The sequence below is a fragment of the Scyliorhinus torazame genome, chromosome 4 (assembly GCF_047496885.1).
Source record: "Scyliorhinus torazame isolate Kashiwa2021f chromosome 4, sScyTor2.1, whole genome shotgun sequence".
NCBI lineage: Eukaryota > Metazoa > Chordata > Chondrichthyes > Carcharhiniformes > Scyliorhinidae > Scyliorhinus > Scyliorhinus torazame.
Window position 1 is genome coordinate 110,558,935 of NC_092710.1, and position 20,247 is coordinate 110,579,181.

The 20,247-nt window shown below is 46.6% G+C and overlaps 1 protein-coding gene across 1 annotated transcript in view; it reads right to left on the bottom strand.

Annotated features, from left to right (window-relative positions):
• LOC140410411 (striatin-like) overlaps positions 1-20,247 on the bottom strand; it is a 46,777-nt gene that overhangs the window by 15,302 nt on the left and 11,228 nt on the right. Inside the window, exons 4-8 of the mRNA XM_072498480.1 lie at positions 19,820-19,963; positions 19,494-19,630; positions 5,641-5,816; positions 3,296-3,343; positions 3,079-3,200 (exon numbers count right to left, since the gene is read on the bottom strand). Of these exons, the coding sequence (XP_072354581.1) occupies positions 3,079-3,200; positions 3,296-3,343; positions 5,641-5,816; positions 19,494-19,630; positions 19,820-19,963 (627 nt within the window). The remainder of the gene's footprint in view (positions 1-3,078; positions 3,201-3,295; positions 3,344-5,640; positions 5,817-19,493; positions 19,631-19,819; positions 19,964-20,247) is intronic.

Consider the following 20,247-nt stretch of genomic DNA (forward strand, 5'->3'; position numbering starts at 1 on the left):
GGTCAAAACTGTAATTGGGTGAAACTATAGATAAACAGTGGGATGTGTTCAAAAAAGAATCTAGCTGATTCAGGATCTGCCTACACACCTGGGCGGAGGGGTTGGGGAAGAGAAAGAGAGAGCCTCGACTTACCAAATAAAGCAGCCCTGGTCAATAAAAGAGGTGGGAGATAACATAAAACTAAAGAAAACAGACTATAAAAGTCTATAAATACTGTAACTCCAGACTACAAATAGTGTGAATCCAGAGCACTAAAGAACAGCAAAAAAGGAGTACATATGAAAATAAATTTATGAGTAATATCAAATTTAACAGTTTTTAAAATCATATTAGAAAAAGCATAGTCATGGGTAATATAGGTCCTTTAAAAACAGCTGTGGGCAGTATTGCAAATGAAAATGCAGATGTGAATAGTGACTTGTCAGTCTTCACGGTAGTTAAAGAGGATAATATATCTGACACCCCAGGGAAACTGAATGAATCAAGAACTGGAACTTATTAAAGTTCATGCCAGCAAATAATACCATAATTTTTCAATACTGTTTAAAGACTGACAAATCTCCAGGATCCGCAGATTTCCATCCTAGGGCTTCAAAAGAATTAGGGAAGGTAATTGTCGAAGCTTTAGCCATATTTTGACAAAGCTCTCGATTCAGGAATTGCTCCTTTAGATTAGAAAATTGAAAATGTAATTATTATTTAAGAAAGCTGAGAGAGAACTCCGAAAATTAGAGAGGGTAGTCCAAAACTGATGCTGGAAAGATATTGGGATCTCTAATTAATACGTGGCTGAGCAGAGAATTTTGAACTCATTAGAATGAGAATTTGGAAAAGGCAAGTCATGTTTAATGAATCTCGTGAGGAAATAACCAACGTGGTGGAAGGAGAAATGTCAATGGATGTAATTTATATGGTATCTTAAACTGTAGCTAATGGCGCATTCAGGATTGTTCAAAAACTGCCACCCAATCATGGAATCACATTGAACAGAAAATGTTTTGTTTTGGGTTTTGAAAGTGCAGGCTGGTGCGTACAGTCTGTTACTGCGTGTTACAAACAAACCAAGGAAGCTGCTGTTAAGATTCAATCAGCCAGTCATTGGGACTTTCGGCAAATGTACCTGGCATTACAACAGCATCCTTTTTTCCTCTAATATAAATTGTGATTGTTTGAAATTTGGCATTCTTGTTTGTCCTGCTGAGCGCAATATGAAAAGATTCAATAATAGGTCTTTTTCAGCATTATTCAAATCCTGTACTACCGAACAACTAAATGGGTCCACACTGGAAATGGAAGGAAGTGGTGTCCCACAAAAATCTATACTGGGGGTGTTACCTGGTCACTATAAATGACACAATAGAGTCATGAATCCAAGCTTGTCAATGCCACAATAACCAGTGACACAGTAGGTAAAGCAGATGAGAGTTTAAAACTACAGAGACATTATTAAATAACACTGCGTGCAAAACTGTGGCAGATGGATTTTACTGCAGGCACATGGGAGTCATCCATTTTGGAGCAAAACAGGATGGGCCCCAAGTAAAATAAATCAGAAAAATAATGGAAAGTTAGCCTTTCATATCAATAGCATTAAAATCTGAAGGCCCAGAAATTCCTGGTTCCCCAGCGTCGCATTTATGATGTGCTGGGCATCTCTCTAGCAAGTTCCCTGGTAAGGGTATACCTGGCAATTGCCCAGAAGTGCCAACTTCCCCTGGACAATTGTGCTGGGCTGAGAACCATCTGACAAAAGCGATTAAATCACTAACTTCAGATTGTTCACTCAGTTTAACCCCGATCGTTACTCACTGAAAGAATTAAGGGGAGGGGAGGGAAATCACTTCTAACTCAAGAATAATTATTTAAACACCCAGGCCCATCCAGCCTCACACAGGACATCCTGCACACACACACACACACACACAGGACATCCTGCGCACACACACACAGGACATCCTGCGCACACACACACACAGGACATCCTGCGCACACACACACACAGGACATCCTGCGCACACACACACACAGGACATCCTGCACACACACACACACACACAGGACATCCTGCACACACACACACACACACAGGACATCCTGCACACACACACACACACACACACACACACACACACACAGGACATCCTGCATGCACACACACACACACACACAGGACATCCTGCACACACACACACACACACACACACACAGGACATCCTGCACACACACACACACACACAGGACATCCTGCACCTGCACACACACACACAGGACATCCTGCACACACACACACAGGACATCCTGCACACACACACACACACACACACACACACACAGGACATCCTGCGCACACACAGGACATCCTGCACACACACAGGACATCCTGCACACACACAGGACATCCTGCACACACACAGGACATCCTGCACACACACAGGACATCCTGCACCTGCACACACACACACAGGACATCCTGCACACACACACACAGGACATCCTGCACACACACACACACACACACACACACAGGACATCCTGCGCACACACAGGACATCCTGCACACACACAGGACATCCTGCACACACACAGGACATCCTGCACACACACAGGACATCCTGCACACACACAGGACATCCTGCACACACACAGGACATCCTGCACACACACAGGACATCCTGCACACACACAGGACATCCTGCACACACACAGGACATCCTGCACACACACAGGACATCCTGCACTCACACAGGACATCCTGCACTCACACAGGACATCCTGCACACACACAGGACCCCCCCCCCCCCCATTGCATCCCCCCACCAACCACACAAAGGACCCCCAACCACACACCTCTCCGGGTCTGACTGAGATAGAATGCCGATCATCCATGAGCTCGTTCAATGACAGAACAGACTCAAGGAGTTGATTGGCAGACTAATGCTGTTCCTCTAACCAGAGTACAAGTAATTCTGTATGCAAGCCTTAGGAATTCACTCAAAAACTAAATTCACCCAACAGTTTGTTGTCATCTAAAGCAAGTTACGAATACAACAGCTAACAAAATATGTAGTCATACGCACCATATGCATCATAGGGATCAATGTTAGGATTGGGAGCATTCCAGCACTGGATTAACCCATCAGAGCCACCACTGAAACATTGCTCTCCACTGGTGCTCATCACAACACACAGCACTGGGCCTCTATCCAACACAAGGGAAACAAAAAACACAAATGTAAATCTCTGTCCACCATTACATATTTTGAGCAGAGTATGGGACATATTACTCAGGCCTACCTGTGAGCCCTGAACGTATATATGGGTTCTACATCCAATGAGGTGCTCCTGTGGAATAAAAACAAGAGGACTGTTAACTTTGTCAGTACATCCTGGCAACTAATGTTTTAGCAGTCTTAGCCACAAAGGAATGCCTGGATGAATCACTCAGTGCACCTTTTTGGAATAAAATGCACAAGTCCTAACTTAAAGTCAATCAATTTTCTTCTCAGAAATCTGACATTTTCACATTTTCTGGTCCAGTGAGCCAGGCCAATAACTATTCATGCAATGGAAACCATAATATCATCTTGTTGCTTTCAAGCTCCAAATATTCTCCCCTATACAATCATTTTCTTCTCCAGTTTGAAATCACCATCTCTGATTTTCAAGGGCTTCAGTCTTTCATCCCTCATAAAATTTTCAGGCTTTTGAAAACACTGACTGCAAGCAAAGTTTATTTCCAGCTTTGTGGAATAAACCACACACAATGGTAAGAGCACAACTGTAGAGAACCAATTTACCAGAAGTAATGCTTTGCAAGCAATTAAAGAAATACAGGCAAACGACTGAATAAAAATGGTGTACAAAACGCAAAAACATCATCTCCACCCCAACCTGTACACATTATTATCCACAGCTTCTCCAGCATTCGACCCACCAACATTCCCAGCTTCATCCTGCAGAACCTACAACACATCCATAACTCTGTCCTCCACATCCTGAAAAAAACTACCAATTCATCTCAAACGGTCCTCATCAGTTTCTGTTTGAATTCATCTCTTCGGTTATTCTTTTCCTTCTTGATCTTTCTGCAGAATTCCCAAACCCTTCACTGTAGTTTCCCAGTTAAAGAAAGCTCCACTGATTTGCACAAATATCATGAGATGGACTAGTACAGTGCCAATTATGCAGGTCCGATGTCATTTTATGCATGAAGTGGCAGGACTTCTTAAATCTGGACTGAAGATTTAATTCTGAAAACGATTTCTGACAAGCAGTGCGTTTCAGGTAAAAGCCACCCTTCCCTGAAAATCGTACATACAAAAATAGATGACAGTGTATATGGCTTACTAAAGCAATCTTAAATTGAATTAAAACATTGAATTGTTAGTGAGGAAAAACAATCTTTTAAAAAATAAAAAAAATAAAAAATTTAGTGTACCCAATTCATTTTCTCCAATTAAGGGGCAATTTAGCGTGGTCAATCCACCTACCCTGCACATCATTTTGGGTTGCGGGGGCGAAACCCACGCAAATGTGGGGAGAATGTGCAAACTCCACACGGACAGCGACCCAGAGCCGGGATCGAATCTGGGGCCTCGGCGTCGTGACGCAGCAATGCTAACCACTGCCCCACCGTGCTGCCCCCAGGAAAAATAATCTTGACATTCTAGAGATAGAAACAGCCAATTTCAAATGTGAAACAAAATCAAAAATAGCTCTAAGTATGCAGCAGACTTGTCAACATCGGAATAGAAAATGTCCAGTTAACGCTTTGGTCAAATACTTGCACTAGGCTGGTTGTGATCAAGGGTCCATCCTAGGAAAGATTCTGAAAAGCTTTGCTTTGAGTAGAGCAACATGTAAAACTACAAGGAATTTCATGCAGTATTAGAATGGAACTATAATGTCAAGGAGGGAACTGTATGTACCATTGTTTTCTGTTCCAAGTCACAATTAGTCATCACTCATGTCCTCAATGGCCTTCACTGGATGCTCGTCTCTACCGGATTTCAAAATCCTGGTGTTCACTGCCAAATTCTTACATGATATCTCTTCACTCTATTCTCTTCCAATACCACGCCCCGCTCACACCCTCTGCTTTTCCAATTTCCCAGTCCACTACTGGTGACACACCAATTAGCCATCACAACCAAGCACACGGGAATTGTACTCAACTCCTCTCTGAACCTTAAGAATCTTGAAACCCATCTCGTTGACCATGTTTGTTATCTCTCTCAACTCTGTGCCTTGATTTTCTTCCCTTGCCATCACGTGAAGCACCTCATAGTAAAACTACTGTACAAGGGCGCATTCTTGTTACTTCCTGGGCTTGATAAATGTTAGCATAGCTACCCTGTCAACAAGACAAGCCATCTTACAATGTCAAAAGACTACAGGATTCCAATACTATCTAGAGTCCAGACTATGAGGATTGTTGCAAAAGGATTGTCCTTCTGTACTCGGACTTTAATAATGGTAACAAATTCGAAAATCACTTTTTATTTTGTTCTGATGAACTTTGAAGGATAGAAAAATGGAATACTAATAGCCCAGAACAACTCAGATTTACCCAGCTTTATGCATGTTTTAAACACTTTGTACATCAAAATGTATTAAGAATGTACAGTTGTTCTTCATACTTTTTTGCTGGAGCAGTCTTTTGTAAATTCCATAACTTCACAGTGTGATCTTCGGAGGCAGTTACCAAAACAGGTTCAACTGGATGAAATGCAAGGCCTCTTATGCCATCAAAATGGCTCCGCAATGTGAATTTAGGATTCCAAGTCTTTCTTAATGCATCTTTATTATTAGTGATCTGTGAAAATCCAAAAGCATTTCAGAATGTAGTTAAAGAGAAATACAAAGAAGCTGCTAAACATTGGATTAATTCGGTCTTTAGTCATAAGTGCAATATAATCATACAGCACAGACGGAGAGTATTCAGTCTAGTGTGCCTGTGCTGGCTTTTTGAAAGAGCTATTCAATTAATTTCAATCCCCTGCTCTTTCCTCATAGCCCTGAAATGTCTTTCCTTTCCAGGAGACAGAGTAACAGTGGAAGGGAATTTTTCAAAAGATCTGTGCTAGATAAAACACTGTTAGCAGGGGTTGAGGACACCGCGTACTCAGCAATTGTGATTTCAGATCACGCACCACACTGCATAGACCTACGGGCAGGCACAGGAATTCCCCAGCGGCCACAGTGGAGACTAGATACAGGGCTGTTAGCGGATGAGGAGATCTGTGAGCGAGTGAGAGGCGCCATTCGGGGGTACATAAAGATCAATGACACAGGAGATATTGCGGCTGGGGTGGTCTGGGAGGCACTGAAAGCGGTTATTAGAGGGGAAAGTATTTCAATTCGAGCCTACAGGGATAAAACTGAGCAGTCGGAGCTGGACAGGTTGGTAGGAGAAATCTTACAGGTGGACAGGAGATATTCGGAGTCTCCAAATGAGGAGCTCCTGAAGGAGCGTCAGAGACTTCAAATGGAGTTTGGGCTCCTTTCCACAGGTAAGGTGGAGGGTAGCGGAGGTGGGTAGAAGGGGCAATATATGAGCATGGGGAGAAAGATTTTATAAGAAGTTCTCTGGGTTACTGGGGCCGCTCCTGGTTGAGGCTTTTAACAAGTCCAAGGGGCTGGGTGCACTCCCCCCAATGTTATCACAGGCATCAATTTGTCTCATCCTGAAGCGAGACAAGGATCTGGGGAGCTGTGGATCGTGCAGGCAATTTCCCTCCTGAATGTAGATGTCAAATTATTGGCAAAGATCCTGGCCACTCGCATAGAGGATTGTGTCCTGGAGATAATTGGGGAGGATCAGACGAGATTTGTAACGGTCAGGCACCTAGCATCCAACATTAGACGGCTTCTTAATGTAATTATGATGCCAGCGGACGGGCACGAGGCTGAGGTGGTAGTCGCCATGGACGCGGAGAAGGCTTTCGACCGGGTGGAGTGGAAGTATCTATGGGCTATTTTAAGCAGGTTTGGGTTTGTGCAGGGATTTGTGGAGTGGGTCCGGTTATTGTACCAGGCGCCAGTGGCAAACGTAAGAACTAACTGAGTTCGGTTGGACTACTTTAGTCCATGTCGGGGGACAAGGCAGGGATGCCCGCTCTCCCCATTACTGCTTGCCCCGGTCATAGAACACTTAGCAATGGCCCTGAGAGCAGCGAATGTCTGGCGGGTTATAGTTTTTGGGGGGGGGGGGGGAAAGAGTGGTTGGGAGGAGTTTTAGGTATCTGGGAATTCAAGTAGCCAAGGATTGGGGCAGCTTCACAAGTTATATTTGGGCAAAGCAGTGGATCAAATAAGAAGGGATTTCCATAGATGGGACATGCTCCCACTGACGCTGGCAGGGAGGGTTCTGACGGTGAAGATTTAAAAAAAAATATATATATATTTTATTAAAGTTTTTCAATCGACCAAGAATTTTCCATTTTTACAACTTTGTAACAGTATATACATTGATCGTTTTTAAAATAATATATTAACTAACGGCAAGTGCCAACACAAATAAAAAACAAAAAGAAATAGTAACATTAAGATAAATATGAACAACAATTATGTAACAACACACAAAAAACCCCCAAAGACGCGAATGCACCCTCCCCCCTCCCCTCCCCCCTGGGTTGCTGCTGTTGTCTTTCCTATTTTCCCTTATCGCTCTGCGAGATAGTCGAGGAACGGTTGCCACCGCCTGGTGAACCCTTGAGCCGAACCTCTTAGTGCGTACTTTATCTGCTCCAATTTTATAAACCCTGCCATGTTGTTTATCCAGGCCTCCACGCCCGGGGGTTTAGCTTCTTTCAACACAAGTAGAATCCTTCGCCGGGCTACTAGGGACGCAAAGGCCAAAACATCGGCATCTCTCTCCTCCTGCACTCCCGGCTCATCTGCAACCCCGAATATAGCCAACCCCCAGCTTGGTTCGACCCGGACCCCCACCACCTTTGAAATCACTTTTGCCACACCCACCCAGAATCCGTGCAATACCGGACATGACCAAAACACGTGGGTGTGGTTCGCAGGGCTTCCCGCGCACCTCCCGCACCTAGCCTCCACCCCAAAAAACCTGCTCAATCTTGCTCCCATCATATGCGCCCTGTGTAGTACCTTGAATTGGATCAGGCTGAGCCTGGCACACGAGGACGAGGAATTTACCCTATTTAGGGCATCTGCCCACAGCCCCTCCTCAATCTCTTCCCCCAGCTCCTCCTCCCATTTACCCTTCAGCTCCTCTATCCTCGTCTCTCATTTCCCTGTATATATCGGACATCTTACCGTCACCCACCTATGCCCCCGAAATCACTCTGTCCTGGATCCCTTGCGCCGGGAGCTGCAGAAATTCCATTATCTGTTGCCTCACAAATGCCCTCACTTGCATATAACGAAATGCATTCCCAGGTGGCAACCCATATTTTTCTGTTAGTGCTCCCAGACTCGCGAACGTCCCGTCCAAGAACAAGTCCTTCAGTTTCGCAATTCCTGCTCGCTGCCAAGATTGGAATCCCCCGTCTATCCTTCCCGGGACGAAACTGTGGTTGTTCCTTATCGGGGACCACACTGAGGCCCCCGTCGCTCCCCTATGTCGTCTCCACTGCCCCCAAATCTTCAGAGTCGCCACCACCACTGGGTTTGTGGTGTACCTTTTCGGGGAGAACGGCAGTGGCGCCATTGCCAGTGCTTTTAAGCTAGTTCCCCTACAGGACGCCATCTCCAGCCTTTTCCACGCCGCTCCTTCTTCTTCCCTCATCCACTTACATATCATTGACACGTTAGCGGCCCAATAATAATCACTCAGATTCAGCAGTGCCAATCCCCCTCTATCTCTACTGCGTTGCAGGAACCCCCTCTTTAACCTTGGGGTCTTTCCAACCCACACAAAGCTCATGATGCTCCTGTCCACCTTCTTAAAAAAGGTCTTTGTAATCAGTATGGGGAGGCACTGAAACACAAAAAGAAACCTCGGGAGGACCACCATTTTAACCGCCTGCACCCTGCCCGCCAATGACAGGGGCGCCATGTCCCACCTCCTAAAGTCCTCTTCCATCTGCACTACTAGTCGCGTCAAGTTAAGCTTATGCAAGGTTCCCCAGTCCCTGGCCACCTGTATCGCTAAATACCGGAAATCTCTTGTTTCCCTCCTCAGCGGCAGCTCGTCTATTCCCCTGCCCTGTTCCCCGGGGTGCATCACAAACAGTTCACTCTTCCCCATATTCAGTTTGTATCCCGAAAACTCTCCAAACTCCCTGAGTGTCTGCATTATCTCAGGCATCCCCTCCACTGGGTCCGCGACATACAACAGCAGATCATCCGCGTATAATGACACCCGATGTTCTTCTCCTCCTCTAAGTACCCCCCTCCACTTCCTGGAGCCCCTCAGCGCTATGGTCAATGGCTCAATTGCCAACGCAAACAGTAACAGGGACGGGGGCACCCCGGTCTTGTGCACCTATATAGTCGGATCGTTGCCTGTTCGTAATCACACTTGCCACCGGGGCCCCGTATAGGAGCCAAACCCATCTAATGAACCCCTCTCCAAATCCAAATCTCTTCAGTACCTCCCACAGATAGTCCCACTCCACTCTATCAAATGCCTTCTCTGCATCCATAGCCACCACTATCTCCACCTCCCCCTCCGGTGGGGGCATCATCATCCCTAACAACCTCCGTATATTAGTATTCAATTGCCTCCCTTTAACAAATCCTGTTTGGTCACCATGTACCACCCCAGGGACACAGTCCTCTATCCTTGTCGCCATCACTTTGGCCAATAACTTGGCATCTACGTTCAGGAGGGAGATAGGCCTGTATGACCCGCACTGCAGCAGGTCTTTGTCTCTTTTCAGGATCAGCGATATCGTCGCCTCAGACATCGTCGGGGGTAGTGTCCCCCTTTCCTTAGCCTCATTGAAGGTTCTCGTCAGGAGTGGGGCCAGCAGGTCCACATATTTCCTATAGAACTCCACCGGGAACCCATCTGGTCCCGGGGCCTTCCCTGCCCGCATGCTCCAGATTCCTTTTACCACCTCCTCTACCTCAATTTGCGCTCCCAGTCCTGTCCTCTCCTGCTCCTCAACCTTCAGGAACTCCAACTGGTCTAGGAAATGCATCATTCCCCCTTTCCCTTCCGGGGGTTGGGCCTTATACAGCCTCTCGTAGAATACCTTAAATACCCCGTTCACCCTCTCCGCTCTCTGTTCCATCCTTCCCTCCTCGTCTCTAACTCCTCCGATCTCTCTCGCCGCCCCCCTCTTCCTAAGTTGTTGGGCCAGCAGTCGGCTCACCTTCTCTCCGTATTCATACTGTACTCCCTGTGCCTTCCTCCACTGCGTCTCCGCCTTACCCGTGGTCAACAAGTCAAAGTCCGTGTGTAGTCTCCGTCTTTCCCTGTATAGCCCTTCGTCCGGAGCCTCCGCATATTGCCTATCCACCCTCAAAATCTCCCCAATCAGTCTCTCCCTTTCTTTACCCTCTTGTTTCCCCTTATGGGCCCTTATGGAGATCAGCTCCCCATTCACCACCGCTTTCAGCGCCTCCCAGACTACTCCCACCTGAACCTCTCCGTCATCATTGACCTCTAGGTATCTTTCAATACATCCCCTCACTCTTCCACATACCCCCTCGTCCGCCAACAGTTCCATGTCCAATCTCCAAAGTGGGCGTTGCTCCTTTTCCTCACCTAGTTCCAGATCTACCCAATGTGGGGCATGATCTGAAATGGCTATAGCCAAGTACTCCGCTCCTGCCACCTTCGGGATCAGCGCCCTTCCCAGGACAAGGAAGTCTATCCGGGAGTACACCTTGTGGACATGGGAGAAGAAGGAAAACTCTTTACTCCTTGGCCTAGTAAATCTCCAGGGGTCCACTCCTCCCATCTGCTCCATAAAGCCCTTAAGCACCTTGGTCGCTGCCGGCCTCCTCCCGGTCCTAGATCTGGACCGGTCCAGCCCTGGGTCCAGCACCGTGTTGAAGTCCCCCCCATTACCAACTTTCCCATCTCCAGGTCCGGGATGCGCCCCAACATACGCTTCATAAAGTTTGCGTCATACCAGTTTGGGGCATATACGTTCACCAGCACCACCACTTCACCTTGCAATCTGCCACTCACCATCACGTACCTACCCCCACTGTCCACCACTATGGTCTTCGCCTCAAACGCTACCCTTTTCCCCACCAGTATTGCCACCCTGTCCTTGTAGCGGTGGAACTCACCACTATTGCTCGCGGTATTTCCCCTGCCTTTGGTCTTCTCACGAGGACCCGGTACGCTCCCTCCACTTCCAGGGGGTCCGTCGGGGCCTCAGCCCCCATTAAGGTATGGAGCATCACGCTCACGTAGGTCCCAACGTCCACTCCCTCTGTCCCTTCGGGAAGCCCCAAAATCCTTAAGTTCTTCCTCCTCGAGCTATTTTCCAGGGCTTCCAATCTCTCCATACACCTCTTGTGTAGCGCCTCGTGAGTCTCCGTCTTCACCACCAAGCCCTGTATCTCGTCTTCATTTTCGGCAGCCTTTGCCTTCACTCCACGGAGCTCCATCTCGTGGGTGTTTTGCGTCTCCTTCAGCCCCTCAATCGCCTGCAGCATCGGTGCCAGCACCTCCTTGTGAGCTCCTCCACACATCACCGGAGGAACTCCTGCTGTTCCAGGCCCCATACCAACTGGGCTCCCTCAGCCGCCACCTTGCTTCTCCCTTCCCTTCTCTGCCACTGCTCCAGAGGATCCTCCACAATCTGGCCACTACTATCACTTCTTTCCATCCACACCCGGGGGGACTCCTTCCTATGTCGCTTCACACTGGGTTTAGCCTTTGAAAATTTCCGGTGGGGCTCCCGATAAGAGCCCAAAAGTCCGTTGAAACGGGAGGTGCCGAAACGTGCTACTTAGCTGGTCATCGCCGCACCCGGAAGTCCAGACGGTGACGATGGCGGTCCTTCCGACACTGCTTTTCTTTTTTCAACGTCTCCCGATTTTTGTCCCAAAGGCTTTTTTCAGAAGTATGAATGCGGCGATATCGAGGTTTATATGGGCGGGTAAAACCCCAAGAGTAAGGAGAGCACTCCTGGAATGGACCCGCGTAGAAGGGGGCTTGGCTCTCCTGAGCTTTATTAACTATTACTGGGCTGCCAACATATCAATGGTCAGGACGTGGGTAGTGGGGGGAGGGGTCGGTTTGGGAGCGGATGGAGGCAGCATCCTGCAAAGGCACGAGTTTGGAGGCTTTACTGACGGCGCCCCTGCCGTTCTTGCCGGCTCGGTGCTCTACAAGTCCGGTGGTGGTGGCAGCCCCATGGGTGTGGGGACAATGGAGGCAACATAGGAGACTGGAGGGGCGTCAGTGTGGTCACCGATCTGTGACAATCACCGGTTTCCCCGGGGGGGCTGGATGGGGGCTTTAAGGTATGGCAGCGGGCAGGGATTGAGAGGTTTGGGGATCTATTCATCCAGGAGGGCTTTCCGACCTTGGAGACATTAGAAGAGGAGTTTGATTTGCCGGGTGGGAAGGGGTTTCGGTACCTGCAAGTGCTGGACTTTGTACGGAGGCAGGTTCCAAGCTTTTCTCGCCTCCCCCTAAGGGGACTCCAGGATAAAGTGCTGTCAAAAACAGGGGTTGGAGGTGGGAATGTTTCGGAGATATACAGGGAATTGTTAGAGTGGGAAGGGGCCCCTATCAGAGAGGTGAAGAGGAAGTGGGAAGAGGAGCTAGGAGGGAAGCTGGAAACTGAACTGTGGGAAAAAGCTTTGAAAAGGGTAAATGCATCCTCATCCTGTGCTAGACGTAGCTCGATTCAGTTCAAGGTAGTCCACAGGGCCCACATAATGGTAGCCCGGATGAGTAGGTTTTTTTGAGGAGGAGGAGGACAGATGTGGACGGTGTCGGGGTAGCCCGGCCAATCATGTTCATATGTTTTGGGCATGTCTGAACCAGGGAATTCTGGCAGGGATTTGCGGATGTTATGTCAGAAGTCCTGGAAGGTTGCTAGGATTGAGGACTGTGTGCCGGACGTTATTATGGAAGATTAAACAGGGTTCGTCAAGGGCAGGCAGTTGGTGGCCAATCTAAGAAGGCTGCTGAATGTGATCATGATGCCCCCGGAGAGTTGGGAGGGAGAGGTAGTTGTGGCAATGGATGCCAAGAAGGCTTTCGACCGGGTTGAGTGGGACTATTTATGGGAGCTGCTCCGACGATTTGGGTTCGGGGAGGGCTTTATCGACTGGGTCAGGCTGTTGTACTAGGCTCCGGAGGCTAGTGTAAGGACGAATAGGACGACGTCTGACTATTTTAGACTGTACCGAGGGACAAAGCAGGGGTGCCCCCTCTCCCCACTGCTGTTTGCGCGAGCAATAGAACCGCTGGCAATTGCCAAGAGCTTCTAGGGGTTGGAAGGGGCTGGTACCGGGGTGGGTGGGTGGGGATTGTCACAGGTCGGTGACCACACTGACACCCCTCCAGTCTCATATGCTGCCTCCATTGAGTTTCGTTGTACGCCGACGACCTGCTCTTATACATCACAAATCCAGTAGCTGGGATGGTAAAATCATGGGAAACCGGAGGGAATTCGGCGGTTATCAGGGTATAAACTGAACATGGCAAAAAGTGAGTTGTTTGTAGTCCAGGCGAGGGACCACGAGGGTCGACTGAGGGGGCTTGCCGTTTAGGTTAGTAGGGGACAGTTTTAGATATTTAGGGATACAGGTGGCGTGGGACTGGGGTCGGTTGCACAAGTTGAACTTATCTCGGTTGGTGGAGCAAATGAGGGTCGAGTTCCGGAGGTGGGAATATGGACGGTGGGTTCCGAACATGGCGGAGGGCTGGGATTGAGATTTTGGGGGATCTGTTCTTGGAAGGGAGCTTCCTGAGCATGAGGGCGCTAGAGGAGAAATTTGGGCTGGCGAGAGGGAATGATTTCAGGTACTTGCAGGTGCGGGACTTTCTACGCAGACAGATTCCATCCTTCCCACGCCTGCCACTTACAGGGATCCAGGACAGGGTAGTGTCCAGTGGATGGGTGGGGGAAGGGAGGGTCTCAGAAATATACAAAGAACTTATGGGGGCAGAGGAGTCGCAGACCGAGGAGCTAAAGCTTAAGTGGGAAGAGGAGCTCGGAGGTGAGGTAGAAGAGGGCTTATGGGCGGAGGTGTTGAGCAGGGTAAACGCGACTGCAACATGCGCTAGGCTCAGCCTGATTCAATTCAAGGTCGTCCACCAGGGCCCACATGACAATGGCCAGGATGAGTAAATTCTTTGGACTGGAGGCCAGGTGCTCCAGATGTTCGGGAGGACCAGCGAACCATGTCCACATGTTCTGGGCATGTTCAAAACTCAGGAGGTACTGGCAGGGATTCGCGGACGTTTTGTCCCGGGTGGTGATGAGTCCTGAGGTGGCAATTTTTGGGGTATCGGAGGACCCGGGAGTCCAGGGGGAGAGAGAGGCTGACGTTTTGGCCTTTGTTTCCCTGGTAGCCCGGCGACAAATTCTGCTGGCATGGAGGGACTCAAAGCCCCCGAAGTCGGAGGCGGCAACGTAGATTGGGGGGGGGGGGGGTAGTTAGGTGTGTCCTTGTAAGAGGTGAGCTGGTTTTTGCACTATGTTGATTGTTCTTTGCACACTGTTTTGTAGTGTTGTTTACTATGCCAAAATGCCTCAATAACATTGTTTTATGAAAAAAAAGAAGTCCTGGATGGTAGGGTAACTCAAAGTCCAGAATTGGCAATATTTGGGGTGTTGGAGGATCCGGGGACAGGGGTGGGGGGGGATATCCTGTCCTTCTCCCTGGTGGCCCTGAGACGGATCTTGCTGAGATGGAGGGACACGGAGCCTCCGAAGTCAGGAGTGTGGGTCAGCGATATGGTAGGGTTTCTTAGTCTGGAGAAAATCAAGTTCGCTCTGAGAGGATCAATACAGGGATTCGCCCGGAGTGGCAGCCGTTCTTCGATTTCTTTAACAAAAATTGAACGTCAGCAGTAAGGGGGGGGAAAAGGGGTAGGGAGGAAAACAGGAGGCATGGCAATGTTAAATAAGGACAGGGAACTTAGTATATGGGTAATTGGGGTCAGGGCGGGAGAAATGGGGGACATTGTTTGTTGTTATTTTAGGGGGTATTTTGTGCGTCGACCTGCGTGGTTGTTTTAGAAATGTCAACATGTTAAACTGTGAAAATTACAAATGCTTCAATAAAATATTTTCTTGAAAAAAAGAAGGCATATGGTTTGCTTGCCTTCATCAGCCGGGGCTGAGTAAAAGAGTTGGCAAGTCATGTTACAGTTGTATAAGACTTTAGTTAGGCCACATTTAAAATATTGCGTGCAGTTCTGGTTGCCACACGACCAGAAGGACGTTGATGCTTTGGAGAGAGTGCAAAGAAGGTTTACTGGGATGTTGCCTGGTCTGGAGGGTGCTAGCTGTGAGGAGAGGTTAAATAAACTTGGATTGTTTTCGTTGGAAAGACGGAAGCTGAGGGAGACCTGATTGAGGTCTACAAAATTACCAGAGGTATAGGCAGGGCGAATAGTCACACGCTATTTTCCAGGGTGGCAGACTCAATTACAAGTTGAGAGGGGGAAAGTTTAGGGGAGATGGGCGGTCAAAGATTTTCACACAGAGGGTGGTGGTTGCCTGGAACCCATTGTCAATGGAGGTGGTGGAGGCAGGCACGATAGCAAGGTGTAAGATGAATCTTGATAGACACATGAATGGGCGGGGAATGGAGGGATACAGATCGTTTGGGCAATAAGTAGTAGGTCTAAAGAAGGAATCTGGATCAGCGTAGGCTTGGTGGGCTGAAGGGTCTGTTCTTGTGCTGTAATGTTCTTGGTTCTTTTCACAGTCATTACGTAATCTTGTTTGTCCAGCTTTTCAGGCAGTGTATTCTAGATCATAACTCGGTGAACAAAAATTCTCATTGTTTCCACATCGGCTGATTATTGATCTTCCTGCCACTGGAAACAGTTTCTACTTACTTACTTTATCAAGATCCTTCTTAAGAATGAGATTTTGTAGTTGTACCAGATCTCCTATGTCTAGCTTTTACTTTCAATACTCCGGTGGTTCCTGACGATGTCAGTTGAAGGAGGGAGTCCATATAGGTGTAGATGATTGTGTAGGTGTATATGAGGAGAGATTGTGTTGATTTGAATATTTACTGGAGTTTAGAAGAATGAGAGGGGATCCCATCAACCCAATCTCTCCTCATACGACAATCCCCTACATCTATGTGAACTCTCTCCTCAGGGTGGGGGGGATTTAGACACGAGGTCATGGCCTCAGGATATGGGGTAGGCCATTTAGGACTGCAAGGAGAAGGATTTTCTTTATTCAGAGGTAGCAAACATGAGGAATTCTCTACTACACAAGGCTGTTGAGGCCAAGTCACAATGCATTTGAAAGAAAAAACAATCTGCATGCATTAAAGGTGTCAAGGAGTATGGGGAGAGAGTGGGAGTATGACATTTGGATAGAGGATCAATCATGATGACAGTCAATGTCGGAGCAGGCTCGAGAGGCCAAATGGCCAACTCCTGGCCCTATTTTCCATGTTGCTATCAGTCCATCTATGTGATTACTGTATTTTAGAGCTGCCTTATTGCATTCCTATTGTGATGTTGTAAGCCAGCTAAATGATTTTGCACAAGTCAACATTAATTCAGAAGCAGTGAACACAGGCATCATTGTACAAAAGTTATGAGAAAACAACTCATTTCTAATCTAGGATTACTAAATTACAATACGTACAATGATAGCAGATACCATGATGCAAGCGCTAAAGTTAATACATTAACACACAGGAGTAACAGCATCTTTAAAATTATGTTTGGTAGTGGATGCTTTACGCAAGTCAGAATTCAAGGAAGTAAGCTGAAATAGAGGAAAAACCATATAGTAGAGATCACAAGATAGACATGCAATACCTGCTATGTAGGGCAATAGGTTGGCTAATGTTACTGGACTAGTAATAGCACAGGGCTAAATAACTGGCTTTGAAAGCAGACCAAGGCAGGCCAGCAGCACAGTTCAATTCCCGTAACAGCCTCCCCGAACAGGCGCCGGAATGTGGCGACTAGGGGCTTTTCACAGTAACTTCATTTGAAGCCTACTTGTGACAATAAGCGATTTTCATTTAATTTCACCTAAGGGCTTGAGCTAATGCTCTGGAGACAGGAGGTCAAATGCCACTGTGGCTTGTGGAGAGGAAATTTAATTTGAGCAAGTCTGGAATAAAAACTTAGTATCTGTAATGATATCTTGAAACCTCCAAACTGTCATAAAAATCAATCTGGTTCACTAGTGTTCCTTCCTTCAATGAAGGAAATCTGCCAACCTTATCCAGTCTGGCTTTCAGGAGACTCCAGACCCACAGCAGCTTTCTGAAATGGACAGATGCATCTGCCTAGCAAGCCAAGCCATTGTATCAAACCACCGCAGTAAAGTCAAATAAGAATGAACCCTAACAGATCACCAGGCATCGACCTATGCATCAGAAATGATATATGTACACATACTGGCCAGGGACTTCTGCCAAAATATCCAGGCTAACATTCTTTCTCACCAAATCATACCTTACCACCAATGTCCCAGACTCCTCCTTTACCATCCCTGGCATAAGTCCAGAAGAGCTGGTGGTGGCACAGTGGTATGCAGTCTGGAGGGAGTAGACTGGGGAGTCCTCAACCGTGACTCTGGACTCCATGAAATCACATAGCATCAGGTTAAGGAAACCTCCTACTGATTACCACATCACCATCCCTCAACTGTTGAATTAGCACAGCACCATGTTGGACATCACTTGGCAGATACACTGAAGGTTAGGGTTGTCAGTCATCCAGGATTAAGCTGGAGTCTCCAGGAACTGAAGATGACTCTCCAGCACCACCTTAATTTTTCCCCCATTTTTTTTTTGAACGTCCCTTCCGAATGTATATCACTGTGCCACCACTACTTCTTCTGGGCAATGGATTGAATGGTCTCCTTCTATGTTGTACAGCTCAATACACTTCTGAAATGTTTAAAATTGATTCACAGAAATTATTTTTGAAATACAGTCACCATTGCATGTGTGCAAATGCAGCAGCCAATGTACTCACAGCAAGATCCCAAACAGTAATTTGATAAATAACAAGTTATCTTTTTCTTTCCGACTTCTGGTCTTAGAATATATGTTTGGAAGAACCACATTCACTAAACAGTGCTACAAATGTTTAGCATTCACCTGCGCAGGCAGATAGGTCCTTTGTTTTAATATCCCATTCAAAGAATACGTTTTTAGTGCTAGAACTTATAACTTCTCATCTATTTTCTTGTTTCATAAAGTTGTTTGTTTGGCTCCATTATTTTTGTCCTTTTGTCATCCATTCATTTCCAGCCTGCTCCAAATTAGTTTAGTTTAATTTCCAACCCCCAGTGACCTCTGGATATCCAAGACAACAGATCAAAAAATTGGGCAAGGATCCAGAGGTGTTCATGTATAAGCTGGAACCTACCAGCAAGGGGGCTGCATTTAGCTCTGAAACATCATCCACACAAAAAGCTGGCATGTTTTTACTAAATCTAATTGTTGGTTAGTTGAAGGTAAAGATGGCACCTTAGTTGGCAGCTCCCTTGCTTGCAGCACTTCGGTGTGAAATTCTATCTGTTTATTGTAAAATGCAGAATCTGCTAATTAACTGAAACCCCACATCCTCATTAATTATGTCATCCAGATTCCTTTCCCTGGCAACATTTCCCAGTAGCATTGCAGATAAACAGATATTTTCAAATTGGTCCTTTTAGAAACCAAGGACTTGTATCTCTAGCACCTCCCTTTGCCCTCAGGACATGCCATAGCTTTCACATCCGATTAATTACTTTTGAAGTTCAGCCATTGTAGTTTTGCAGGCAAAACAGCACCTAATTTACACACAGCAAGGTCTCAAAAACAGCAAATAAAATAAATGGTCAGGTGACTTGTTTCCATTGATGATTGAGGGAGGGATGTTGGCACCTGGGAGAGCACACTGTTGTTCTTTAACATTCATCGAATAGGTAGGCCTTAGCAGAAATCCGACCCAAAGAATGGCACCCTCAGCAATAGAAAACATATTCAGTACTATAATGATGTTCTAAGCTCTGGAGTAGGACTTGAACCCAAATCCTTCTGTCGCAAGTGAATGTTACCAACTTAGCCAAGCCAGCAATTCTGATGTTCCATTTTACAGATTGAGAAGCAAATTTTAAATTTGTCTTGCCCCAGGGAACAAGGTGCAATGCCAGCCAGACTGGTAAGGAATAGATTCTTGCCCATAATGCTCAAGATCATGAAGCATCATGAAGCACTGCCCAAGGAGACTTCACATACCTTCTTTGATGCTTCCTTGAAGATGGTCACTCTTGGTCAATCTCATATTGGCTGGTCATAGAGCTACACACTCAGCAGTTCTTGGCTGCACTAGAATTTCAATTAATTACATTTACAAAACAGATTTGAGGAACTGATAGAAATTCTAACTTACATCATAATTTAGAGGGTCTGCCTCATTAGCAACTGTAAGGCCTGCCAGTTCTCCAAGACCCAGCGCATTCTCTAGTGCTTCATTTGTACCCATGATAAAGGATTTTCCTGCTCCCGGGGGAAAGGTCAATGCCTCAACTAGAAAGAACAGTATTTAAAAAAGTGTTAAAAATCTATATCACCAAAAACTTTAATTCAAATAAATTAAATTCAAAATAAATGGAAATTCTAATATGGTATCGAAGATTTCTGATTGCTGTTAATAAAAATACAAAATACATGAGTGTGTAATATTTTCCCAAGAAGTCCAGCTTTCCTCTCACCTACCTTCTTCTGGCCTGCCAGCTTCATGCTCAGTCAGTCGCGTGGTCACCGGCCTTGGGGGTGAGTTTACTGAAGACTGCAGTGGAGGGAGCTCATCTACGTCTCTTAAAGTAGCCAACATGTCTTGCAACTTTGATCTGTTTGGCCCTGTTAAGGAACAAAAATAGAGATAAAGGTAATGTTGGATCTTGTGTCCCTCTGTCTCTGTAGAAAACAATGATTTATCTGTACTTTTCCAAGTTTGTCTGTCTTCTTAAAATATTGGCTCAATTTTATCACAGGAGGAAAAGTGAATCGAAGAAAAATAAGCAAACTAAAAGGCAAATGTATTTCATTAAATTTTCTATTTTAACTGTAATTCCAATAATGTCAAATCCTGTCCCAGATACGGCCTCCTTCATTTTTGGCTTGCTGTTCTACCCCCATCTCCA